The sequence below is a fragment of the Lepidothrix coronata genome, unplaced genomic scaffold (genome assembly GCF_001604755.1).
Source record: "Lepidothrix coronata isolate B3197 unplaced genomic scaffold, Lepidothrix_coronata-1.0 Scaffold185, whole genome shotgun sequence".
Classification (NCBI taxonomy): domain Eukaryota; kingdom Metazoa; phylum Chordata; class Aves; order Passeriformes; family Pipridae; genus Lepidothrix; species Lepidothrix coronata.
The window spans coordinates 355632-368836 of NW_016690365.1; the positions used below are offsets into that span (position 1 = coordinate 355632).

The 13205-nt window shown below is 37.0% G+C and overlaps 1 protein-coding gene across 1 annotated transcript; it reads right to left on the reverse strand.

Moving 5' to 3' along the window:
* Positions 1–2252: 2252 nt before the first annotated feature.
* TYRP1 (tyrosinase related protein 1) lies at positions 2253–12931 on the reverse strand. Its single transcript, XM_017830899.1, has 8 exons — positions 12767–12931; positions 11795–12265; positions 8721–9043; positions 7242–7446; positions 6093–6260; positions 4374–4553; positions 3102–3248; positions 2253–2555 (listed from the first exon to the last, which is right to left on the reverse strand). The coding sequence occupies exons 2-8, from the start codon at positions 12171–12173 to the stop codon at positions 2350–2352; spliced, it is 1608 nt and encodes a 535-aa protein (XP_017686388.1). The 5' UTR covers positions 12174–12265; positions 12767–12931; the 3' UTR covers positions 2253–2349.
* Between the last annotated feature and the right edge of the window lie 274 nt (positions 12932–13205).

The following is a 13205-nucleotide window of genomic DNA, read 5'->3' on the forward strand; positions in this document are numbered from 1 at the left end:
TACAACCCTTATAAGAATAAGACTTCATGAGAAGAACATGGAGGAAAAGTCATGGGTAAAAGTGACATCACATGCTTCAGAATTGCTGAATCTAGGACTTCTCAGTTAACACCTTTTTTAAGCTTTTCACTTCCTCTCTTCCTTTTTTGCAGTTATTCCTACCTGGGTTTGCCTCCATAGAAAAATTTAAAGATTATAGTTATCATACACTCAATTTTCTGGTCTTTATTTATTTTTCTTAATTTTCTCATGTGCTGGACATTTCAGATTTCAAACTTAAACCAGATTTTCCACGTCGGGAAGAAGCACCAGGCAGCTTCAGTGAATGGCAGGAACTTCTTTTCCATACCTAGACATAGTTGAGAGTACTGCAAATAGTGACCAAAAGAAGAAAGACTTGTGAGACTATTATCAAGAATGGGTCAAGCACACAGTTCTCCACTTTCTTTGCCTCTCTGATTCCTCCACTTGCTATTCCTTTTCTTTTTAACTCTGTAATAAAAATCTACCTTTCTTCCTTCATTTATGTGTGGCAGCTCTAACTAGCAGGCAGTTCTTCTCAGTCTCTGACCCTAAAGACTTGTGGCCTGCTCAAAACATGAATGTATGCTTTTGCTTTAAGGATTGAACAGTTTTAATGACTAACAACCTCATCTCAAAATTTGAGTTCATCTTGATATTTTCCTTCTCCTCTCAAGCTTCTGTATGCTTCTTTTTATCCATTGAAGTAAAAACACTTTAGAAAAGAAGTTCTATTATCTTCACTTTATAAATGAGTCAAATGAGTCACAGAGGTAAAAATCTGCTAGCTAAGAACTTTCATCAGGTCAGTAACAGCTAAGTATAAAATTCAGGTCTCCTGACCCCAATCCAAAATATGTTGTATTACCCTGCTTTAATCTGTTGAAATCAGCAAAGTGGGTGACGATAAATTGCTGCTCAGTACAAGCAAGAATGGCAGGAAAAGACGTCTAAGTTGGAACACAAGCTGCTGCTTGTGTATGTGAGGTACTTATTGGCTAGACTGTAAGTAAAAACAAGAGGACAACATAAAATACCTTTGCCTAATTAGCTTTTGTGCCATGGGTGCCACAAGTGAAATTTTTCTTCTTAATTATCAATTATGTTTGTAAATTTTTGTTGTTCTCTGTACCATGCTTGGTAAAATAAGACAATAACCCATCTACCACTTGCTTAGCCAAGAGTAGTTGTCTTCCTACTTACATCATTCTCAATGTATAAGCTTGTATCTCCTTGCAACTGAGTATGTGGGCCTTGAGCACAGCTGGTACTCACTGAAACCACTGGGGTTAACACAGCATGTGACCCTACTTCTGCCTGGCAGCTTACTGTCTAGGAGGGCTGCCTCAGACTGAAGGAGCTCAATCCAAGTTACTTACCATTTCTATTGATGTTGGTCTCAGACAGAGATACAAGGGTCTTTTTGATTTTATAGTCTGAGTGCATGGTGTGGGATTCATTATTCTGAAAGCAGGAACATCTCTGTATGCCAGCTAAGGACCGCTAAATTTGATTCAATAAGACATCATAGAAGGACAACGGATGATTAATTGGTACTCAGTTATGATGAGAGAGAGGACGTGAGGCTTAAAGCCAGATTTCTTAAGCCCTAGCTCAGGAATCAGTTTGTTACACTCCTGTTGGCTTCTGTTGAATAAATTCAACAGCAGCTGCTTAAGACTATTTTTCCAACCTGACACCTAGGCCCTTCTTTCAAAGCACAAGAGTGGGTTTAAATTCCAGCAATAAGTTCAAAACTGTGTTTTGTGAATAAAGTTGATTTCAAATATACTGTTCCCCTCAGAATTCCATTTTAATTCCATGCCTGGTGTGCTGGTTATACTGAAACACATTTCTACTCACTAAGCCAAGGTGTCTATCGTACCTTTTACACATTTCTAGTCACTTAGGCACAAGTAGACACTTAGGGTGTCTACTTGTATTTTGTATTGAGCTTCTGTCCTGTTCTAGACTTGACCTTTTCACAAAAGTACCTCATAAAAGAATTCTTGATATTAAGGTTAAGTGAAGTCAGATGGCATTTGCTGTTGTCAAGTCAACTAAATTTTACCAGATTTTACAGAAATATGCATGGCAAAGGCTTGCACGTGGCCCTTGAAGAATTCTGTTAAAATCAACACAGAATCTGCATTGCAAAGGTGACTTATTGATGCCTAAGTGTGATTAAAGAGGAAGTGAAGCCTGAAGCAAACATATCAAGACAACTGGTGGTTTATGCTCTTTATTTTAAAGCAGATGGATGACCATCATTTATGAAATACAGCAAAAATAAACAGTTTCAGTCAGATGCAAAAAGGTGTCATCTTTTCAAACAACAGACTGGCTTGGTGTTGGTACACCATCATAATCATCTGAGTAGTGCTGATACTGGTCAGTAAGAAGAGGCTGATGCAACTCATCCTTATTTTTCTTGACGCGTACAATACATGCAGCAGCAGCAAAGATAATTGCAACAAGAACCAGTGCAGTCACTATTGCTATAGTTATCATCTCTGTGACACGGAGAGCCCGACCTACAGGAAGAAAAAAGAAAGACACAGTTACTAAAAGTAAATGTCAAGTATATGGATAAACATCACGGGGACAAACCAAAGCTCAGCCTCTGTCATTATTCAGTGAGTTGTGGAATAGAACTTGTTTAAATTTTGTTTGATAATATGTGAGGAAATTCAGTCTATCTTGTTCCACTCTAAAGCCAGTTCTGGACTTTTCTTCTTCCCCCTGGTTTGTGAGGCATTTGCATTCTCTGTTGTGATTTAATGAAAGCATATGGTATAGGAATAAGGACCTTCTGCAAGATTAAGATCCAAATGAGAACTTCTTCCAGAATTGAAGTGGATAGTGGGAACTTCATGCTGAAACAATCTCTGATCAGTACCTACACTAAATGCCAAAAACACATTTAGAAAGTTAGGCAGAAAGGAGAAAAAGACCTTTACAAAGACAACAAGTATTGTTTGTGAAGTTTGAATAACTTTGTTATATGATGCATAAACTTAAAGGGACAAAGACGTGATGAGAAAAAAAGGAAGAAAAAGTATCTAGTTATTACAGATTACCTGGCCACTCGACTTCATAACTGTATCCCAGGTTTTCTGGTGCAGTAACAAACATTTCATTATTGGTAACTGGAGGCCAGAAAGGTACCATGTTGTACTGTCGGTTATGTCCAATAGGGGCATTCTCCAGTGGATATGTTGAGATATCTAAATTTTAAATTCAAATCACATTTCTGTAAACAAAATTAAAGTAACTTGCCCTATTTAATTTTTTTTTCCAACTCAGGATTTTGAGTACCTCAGTTTTTTCTTTCTAACCTAAGCTATTCCAGGAGGATTGTTTTTCCAGTGCAATGCATACAGAGCAGAGGGCTCTGCACTGTGCAAAAGAAAGATCACTAATGACATCTCTTTTTTTTTAATGGAAACCACCAATAAATTCTAAAAATTTCTGCCCATGTTGGGCTTTTAATTTCTTCTGACGTGGAAAAAGAGAAATATGTATACATGGAGGACTGGGAAAGGCTTTTTTCTACATTCTGGTTTTGCCTGATTGTAACAGTGGTGAACAGCTCTCTCATCCAGTTCCAGAAGACAGCTAATGTAAGTTCCAGTGGAATTCTTTTGCAACAATTTGTTAAAGCAGAAGAAAGCTGAAGTAAAACAAACTAACCAAACAACCCCCAGCAAAAAAGGACAAAAAAAAAAGAAAGTTCACCTTCGTAAGATGATGCAAAACCTTGTGATAGTTCATGCAAGTACCACAAGGGGATACAATTGCTCTCTGAGAGCTATGTGGGAAAATTACATGAGGCAGGTTGTTGTGGAAACTACACAAAGAAGTCTCAGTTGTGCAACAACAGCTGTCTTCTATAGAAGAAGGAAGAGGGGGATGGATTATTCCAAGAGGAATACAGTTGCTGCATTGTGCAGACTGACGCATGGACATAAATGTTATGCAGAATTCTCCCCCTAGCACACTGACGCCAGTCTCCTTCCTTCTTTATTTCTTTTTTTTCCTTCCTTCCTTTCAATTCCTTCCTTCTGTTCTCCCTTTCCACATCTCTTTCACTTTCACCATTATTAAGTTTCTGTATTCTTTTGGGAGTTAAAGAAGCAAGAGCTGCAACAGTGATCATCCCTTAGAAGTATATGGAGATGGTTATTGAATACTGGTAGTATATCACAGATGTGGTAAAAATGAATCTACATGGTATCTGTTCTTCTTTGACAAGAAGAAACATAAATATTTCATCCACAAAATAATGGAATGTCCTTCCAGGGTTACACTGACAACCACCCACCCTGCCTCTGTCCATGAGAACATCTTACCTGCAGAATGCCGTCTCAGCCACTCATCAAAAAGAGCATCTGTAAACGTGTGCAGGAGGACAAAAATGGGATCATTTGGTGATAAATGAGTTTGCCCTCCTGTTCCATTCAAAAATAGATGAGCCAAGTTGTGAAGACTTCGAACTGCTGGGTCATATTTTCCAGAAGGATCACTGTACCCTGAATATGCAAAAAAGGAGTAACACAAAAAAATTCCTGTGATAATGTTGCTTGGAATCTGCATTTGCAGATGAACATTTCTTTTTTCCTCTGAGAGAGTTTCGAGTTGTTGCGTTGCCTTGCTTAAAATAAATGGTTAGCTAATCCTTTACCTACTGGCATTTGAGAAATGTCCCTAGCATGCATATTTTCAGATTAAAATAGCCCTTACAAAAGAATGCTGACAATATGGAGTGCAAGGCTGCTGGGATCTAATGGAAAAATGGACAAAATAAACCACATCATAGCATGAAAGTAAAGGTATATGTTTAGGCCCTAATATATCTTTCAGCATAACTAAAATAGTTGCGCGTGTTTTCTATTTGCTGACTAAAGTGGGTATATTTTCTCATCTATTCTAATGAGCCAGCTGTTAAGTTTCCATATATCATTTCCATGTGTACTGGGAATACATGTCAGAAAGCTTCACATGCTCTGTTTTCACTTTTTCAGTGAAGATAGTGCCTCTGTAACTTTGTTAGTGCCCAAAACATCATACCTCGTGTCAGATGTCAGGATCTGAAACATCATGAAAAGTCCTCCTGTTTTCAAGCTTTGGCCAGTCTTTCCAGAGGGGGATACATACAGTTAATTGGCTAAAGCCGCATTTAGATACCTAGGTATTGATAGCCCATTTGTCAGACTTGGTAAGCATTCAGAACTTTCAGATATACTTAGAAGGTTGGTGCATTTTCTTGGTTTTGTTCTTCAAGAGAAAGAAATAGGAGCAGATCCTGCGCGTAGTAGGAGTTACGCTTCTTTAAAAGAGACAGAGTATCTATGGGAGGTCTGGCGGGGGTCTGAACTGTCACTTTGTAATCTCTTCCTGTTACAAAATAGGGATTATTAAAGTACAGAAGTTTCAGGATATCGGCTGAACAGTATAAATCAAATATTTATGCTAGTTTCTCTGTTGGGGGTATGTCTGTTCAGATATCAGTGACTGAAAATTTAATTTTAAATGTGTAAAGCTTATAGAAGAACAGAGTTATATGGTCCAGAGAGTAGGACTAATGTGTTTAGCAATAAATCCTATATCCAAACATCAATACCACTGCAGTAAATACTACCAAAGCTTAAAATTTATTTTGCTTTCTTTTATTTGTTTTAATTCAGATACAAGAATAGCTGCTAGAAGCACATGTTTCCCTCATTTAAAGATGCAGCTGAATTAATCTGCAGGGAAGGACTGTCTATTTCCAGCAACAGCAACCTATTAACTGTGTTTCAAGAACTTGATTTCAGCACATTTCTACTTAGTATGCCATCAACAGATTTTTGAGGCTTTTACACATTTTAAGAGACACAAGCTATGGCTATAAAGCAATTTAGCCAGAGCTTATTTCCACTTAATACTAAGTTAATACTTAATGCTAAGAACAATGTGTTCTTAGTGTCCAATAGCCCGTCTCCAAACTCATACTTCCAGTAGGAATAACGGCAAGCCTGCTTCTTGCCTTGTTTGGAGTTGTTACAGGTCTTCTTGTTTGCCATGTTTACCTTCTACTGTGTTACGGAAACTGTCTGTTGAATTGGAATAGAAAGGAGGAGTGTCAAATACACCAACTTCCAAACACTGGGCAACATCCTCAGGCTCTGGGAGACGTTGTACCATAGGTCGTGCGACATTTCCAGCAGGATTTCTTCGGATGGGACCACCCTCAGTGCCTGGGGATGGAGAGAAGAAAGAAAACAATACACAGAAAGTATCCTTTGCATGACTGAACCATGGAGAAAAAAATCCCTCACAAATGACTTTACACTGAATGAATGGGTCAGTTGCTTGTGTCAGGCTAAGAATCTTCATGTAGTCCTGTGTTCTGGAACCTTTGTACCAGGATGTAAAAAAACATCTAGAGGCCTCTTACTGAAGTTTGTTGTTCTCTAAGTGCTTTGGGGAAATTTTCTATAGATTTTCAACGTGATTTCCTGATGAGATGGAGGACAACTTTTGAGGATATCCTGACAGAGTAGCCGAGGAAAGGACTATAGCTGATTATGTATATGACCAACCCAATATTGTAGGATTTTTCCTATTTTTGTCCCCTATTTCCATGACAATGCTGAGTTGTGGCTTAAGGGTGATGAATGTACAAGAAATCAACTGGGATGTTTTTAACTTTTTTAGTTTAGGTAGGTGTGCTAGAATCCAATATTACTTACATTCAAACATGCTTCACATAGTTAACATGGGGATTTGTTAGGTGTTTGCATTTTAGGTGCAGAATGCCATGAAGGTGATAAGTGGAGTAGTCAGAAGAACACTTAAGCTTCATTTAAGAAATTACACTATCAGATTAAGTCATTTATAGTGCAGGAGCTGAATAGATACTCCACAAGAAGAGAAGGGAAGAATTTTGTTCTTCTTCTGCTACAAGTTCCTGATCAAATTTTGAACTGCTTGGTGTCTCGGTGCAAGACAGATGATAGGACATGGATCATAAGAATATTAAATACTAAGAATATTAAATATTAATATTATATTCTTTATGTATTTGTATTCTTATATAAATATTAAGAATATTTAAGAATATTAAAAAACCACTTTAAGACTTTTTCACTGGGAAAAGCCATTGCATTGCAAAGTACTATATTTATTTATTATTAAGAGGATTTTCTCTCCAGATGTCTTCCATCATTCATACTTACTGTTACAGATGGTTCCCAAAGTTTCATAGTCTTCCACATTTTCACATAGCACTCTCCACTGAGAGAAGATTGAGTTTTGGCTGATAAGAGTGACATCAAAATTGCTTCTAGCTCCCATCAAGTCATCTGAACAGATATCACAAGTATTTTGTCCTGTTGCAAAGTTCCAGTAGGGCAGTCCAAAACTAGGATCCTGTAGCATGTTCTAAACCATATAAATATAGTGTTATTACACATATGATGCAGACAGCTATAATATTTACTGCTAGAGTGATGTTAAAAACAGTTAAATACATCTTAATAAGAGTCAGAAGATTGCCTCATAGAGGAGAGGAACTCTATGGAAAATTTATGTAAAACCTTTTGGTAGTTTCTCACGTTGTTGCCTTTTTCAACAGAACAGATGGTTGGACTATTGAACTGAGTCATGGATCTCCCTCATTAATAAGACAGTACCTCTTCCATGAAACCATACTGTGAATAGTAAGAAAAAGAAATTTATGCTGAGACCCCATTTTCCAAATATTTTTAATGGTCTGTGAGAAAGAGCAGTGTTTGTAGCACACGATAGCTAAGACAACTGTGGAATGACTGATGGAAAAGTAAAGAACAGGGGTATTGGCTCTTCAAATTGTCATGGTTTGGTTCCAGTGCAGGTTGGAGTTGAGCAGTTGCGGAGATGGTAAACCAAATTACTTTAACTAATGATCAAGTCTAGTGACATAAATAGGAATATATGTTAAATCACAAAGAGGTAGAACTTCTCAGGTCTTCCACATAGTGAAATTACACTGATGCCAAATATAAGCTTTGGAAGGGAGTTTGTGCCTCAGTCTAAAGTAAAGCTGATGAAAACACTGCAGTTATTTCAGGCACTATTTAATCGTTACCTTGAAAACCTAATTCTTGTTTTTTTAAGAAGGATGATGGTCCATAAAATGCTATATTTTATTTATGGATAGGCCTGCATAAGAGAAGGGAAATAAGAGAATTGCTGATTTATGGAACAAGGTATAACAAAACATCAATTTCTCTAACCAGTTACGCAAACAAAATATGATTCTGAATCCCCAAAACATCTCTGTTTTCCCTTTCTGTAAAACTTCTGATGATTTGGTCATTTTTATTCAAGAATCATGACCTTTAGATTAAAAATACCACCAGAAATAATATTGTTGGTCCAAGAAAATGTCTTATATAGATATATATAGAACTTGTATCTATTTTTACGAGAGATTTTTATGTAATTACTCTGATTCAAATATTATTTTTAGAAACTCTATAAAAATGACTGTCTAAAATCTAAATGCACTTAATTAAATTCAGTGTACCCAGTGAGTTGCTGAAATTGAAGCAGAATTATTTCATAATGTAGAAGAAGCTGCTATCATTTTTTTGCCTATTGTAATATAGAGAGAAGTTATTTAACTGTACAAAACATAGCATGAACACATGACTCAACAGTAATATGAACTTCACCTGCATGTCTCTTTCAAGCTGCAATAGATGGTACCTATGCCATGTGACAAAAGCTGGTCCCTCATGAGAGAAATCAACTCCTCCAAAACTCTGCTGCCCTGCACCAAGGAAAGTTTTCCTGACAGAATAATAATGAGACCACACAAAGTAGTTATAAATGGAGATATTCTCGAACTGTGGTGTGTTGCCATCTGGTCCAAATATTTCTTCACGTCTTCTTGTGGCAATGACAATGTCAGGGTGGATTGTCACCTTGGCTTGGTGCAAGGCATTCACAAAACGATTCCTTTCTTCTGCGCTTAGATCCAAAAGATTCCTTCTGACTGTGATAATACAGAAGAAGCAAATTACCAAAGTTACTCATCTGAACTCACAGAACTAATTTATTGTGTTCCTAATATCTCTGTGTAAGTCCCTTTTTCTTCAAGAATTCATCTTTTTTTTTTTTTATTGGAGTAATTCACTGAGCATAAATAGCAAAAGTTATTTATCATGAGAAAGGCTGAAACAAATAAAAATAAAGCCTCAAACCTTGAGATTTTAGTGCTTTTAGAAGTACTGTTGCAGATTATCTTTCCATTCTGTCAGAGTAATTGCAAAGTGCTTTGGCGTACAAACCTTTCAGAACCTCATCCAATATATGTAAGGTTTCCTATGGTACTACTATACAAGAAATGAATACTATAAAACAATTTATAATAATCAGAAATTCTGATGTTTGGCAAGATAGTAGAGAAGTGCATTATTTATGCTTGAACCTTTGTAGGAAAAATGGGATATTCACCAGTGAATTATTGTGAATTTATCACAGTACAATATGTCTCTTTAATATCATTACATGACATTATTAACAGTAGCCATATATTAGTCCTTTTTACTAATATACTCCAAATAATTTAAAAATATTGTTATCCACATAGAGAAAGTGAAACAAGGAAGTAAACTGACTCTTTGAAATACCAGTATTTCAGCAAGTAGAACAGACTTCAGACCACCTCAACCCCTCTTTCATCTGGTCTGAGAATATTTCGGTCTAAGTTTAGACTAAGATGCAGGCAGAAGTCCTCACAGTTGTTCTTCAACTTGTACTTATTTTCATTATAAAAAAATACTGTAAAAATCAATGATTGTCCAAATGAGTGATAGATTATGTTGACACATGAAGCAACAGGTCTTCAGCATGAATCTACATGAAGAATACAAGTGAATTTCATTTCACTACATAAACTTGATTGGGTGGGGAATATTTTGATTTTTTTGAACTTTAAATAAATACTTCTGCGAAACATGAATTTCATTTCATCCTGAAATGCTTTTCTTTTTTGCAGAACTGAAGTGATATGCTAGCCCTCATCACTGAAGAATTATTTGGGGGTGTTTTAAGTAGTGAACTACAAATATCCATCTAATTTTGATTTATGTATGCTTCTTAACCTTTTTCTTTTTCAAAGTATATGCCTGAAACACAAGAAATAATTGTGGCTATTATTAAAATTAGTCATGAACTGAGAAGATTTGAAGACACCAAACTGCATCTTAAAATTATTTAATATGGATATGCCAACAGTAATCCAGTAATTATTTTTAAACTCTGAGCAGATAGACCCATGGCTAAGAATTGTCAAAAGAGGTGACTTCCATGGGGAAACTTAAAGCATAATAAGAAGCTATTTTACTCTTTTTGAACTCATGTTATTATGCGTGATATATCTGATTTGCTTAGGGTTTTACTGAGTAGTAAAGGATTTAATAAGAAAGAAAAATGAAAAGTGCCCTTGTATACCCTAGAAAATCAGCTAAATCTGCTTTTTGCCTGTCTCTAGATTTAGATTGCTAGGTTTGTGCATGTTAACATTTGTTTCTTTGTTATCCTTCAGTTATCATCATTGTAATACAGAACAGGCCAGAACACCAGAGAGTAAAACCCAGCTTAGCAGATCCAAGACACGAGTCATAATTTCTGCTTTCTAACTTGCTTCTTGGAGTTCAAAGGATGAAAAAAAATTCCTAAGATCTTTTCTATAGCCCACAGGTTTTTTTTTTAAAGAAATCTTGTTGTTAAAATTTTGATTTAGTAAGCAGTGCTTTGTTAGCAATTGTTGGAACATGCACTCATATTCATGGAACATTTTCTATCTGGTGAAAACAATGTCAGCGCTGATGTCTGTTTCTGAACTGCACGTTTGTGTTAGAAAACTCTTGTTTCTCATGTCAACAGAACCTATATCTCATTTGAGGATTTATGGATTTTACAGGATATCAATAATACTTTTAAAATTAAAAGTGTGTAAGTTTGAAAATAAAGGCTGAAACCTTGTTCATTCAGATGGTTTTGACTTGAGAATAAGGATCTCTCCCCAAGCCTTCTTGTCTTTTTCAATTTACCTACAGTATTCAACATTTTTCCTGAAAGGATTGCATATCCATTTCAAAAAATTTTAGACATTTGTTTACTGATATTCGGGACTAAACTGAAACTGAAGAACTTAGAAAGGTTCATTTGTTCATCTGAACAGTTCATAGTTGTGACTCAATGCCTTTAAAGTTGTTGACAGCAACTAAGTAAGGAAAAATTAACAAGGCCAGATACATAGTTTAGAAATGTATTAAGAAATTTTGAATGAAAAGAGCTGCTGTCACTACTACTTAAAATAGTCATAAGGTATTAAACATCGTATTATTCCCAGACATACCCACAAACACATATACATGTCTATATACATTGCTTTACTTTTAAATAATTCTAAAAATATATATTTATTTTCTTAAGTAATTTCAAATAATTCTTTTTTTTTTTTTTTCAGCTTAGATGTTCTATCCCTTAATGGACTTGGTCCTAATCCTACATTGCCTACAGGTTTCATTTCTTCCTTTTGTGGGGTAGTAAATGTAAGTACTAGATACACAAGCTGTACAGCTCATATAGCACCTGCCTTAATAGATCTTACAGCAACATAACATTGCTAAATAAATATAAGAGATATTTTGTATTTTAAAGAAGAGAAACATGCCAGATACATTTAGAAGCAAGTGCTGACAAGGCAGTTTTCATCTCATATTTCTGATGCTCTTACCTATATTAATCTGTTGGCTACAGGTAGGTCCAGTCCAGCCAGGTCGACATGACCCACAGTTGTAGCCAGAGAAGTTCCCATTGCACCGGCAGGTTTGGTTGAAGAAGCGAATGGGCCATTGCTCACGGTCATCCCGCCCATCATGGATGTACTGCGGGCCGTGTGGGCGTGAATCTGCAGTCACCTGCACACACCGGCCCCTTCCCGTGGACACACCACACCGGTCAGTACCTGGCCCGAACACAGGGAAATAGTCTGGGCAACACATGCCGCTCCTCAGGGACTCAACAGTTGCACACTGACGAGGGAACTGAGCTCCAGCTTGGTCCAACATGCTAAGTGGTAGCAGAGAAAGGAAGAGCAGCGTGGGGATCTGCATGACAGCAGGTCAAGCAGAGCCGGCTCGTTCCAAGAGCCGGCTGTCCACACACGCTGAGTTTCCTCTCCTGTGGATGGGACACCCAGGTCCCTCTATGGAGAGAGGGAGAAAGAGAGAGAGAAAGAGAGAGAGAGCAGGATGAAAACAAGTAATACAAATCTCCCATAGGCTACCCCTTCCACACCAGAAAAGTCCTTCTAACTCTACACTTCAATACACCGTCTGAAAAGGCAAACAATTCTAACCACAGATGCTAATGTTCTTCTCTTCTAACAACCTGCACGAGACATAGTAACTATATAGATATATATTTGCTCATTGACTTCTAAGTTCTTACGAGTTACTCATTCGCAATGCACACCTGCCGGTCAGATTTGCTTCACTATCACAGCATGCTAAAACTTGATTAAGGCACCAGTTTTCTGAACCTTTTATTTTCACCCTCCCTCCCCTCCCCCTAGTTCACGCCTTTCTTTTCTGAATTAAACTAGTGCATCTTGTTCTACACTTAGCAGTTCTCCTCTGTATTCCCTTGCTGTTTTCTAATGACAGCTTGATCAAAAGGTGAAGTTACACTGCTGCATGCATTGTACCTGTTCTCTCTTCCTGGTATCCCTCCACTGCTGAGATCCTGCTCTACCTCTGCACGTCCTGCGGCTGTGTCTCACCCAAAATAAGCACGGCTAAATTCTCTCCTGGTTCAGTCTGATTGCTAATCCTTCTTCTACCAACACAGTATGGCTTGGCCTCACCCTCCTTCCTCTATTAATCCCCTTTCTACTTCAGTGCATTTCTCTGGACCTTAAGTACTTGAACAGCACATGATTTCTTTCATGCTTATCTCCTTGTGATTTTACAAGTTTTAGCAAAGGTCAGAGACAAATACTTGAATTCAAAACAGAACAAATGTGAAGGTTTGTTTCTTGGGTTTTTTTGTTGTTTTTTTTTTTTTTTAATTACTTGCAAAGAAAGGCTCACTTGAAAACAGACAAAGAACACTTGGGAAAATCACATTTAACAGACACTTAAAAA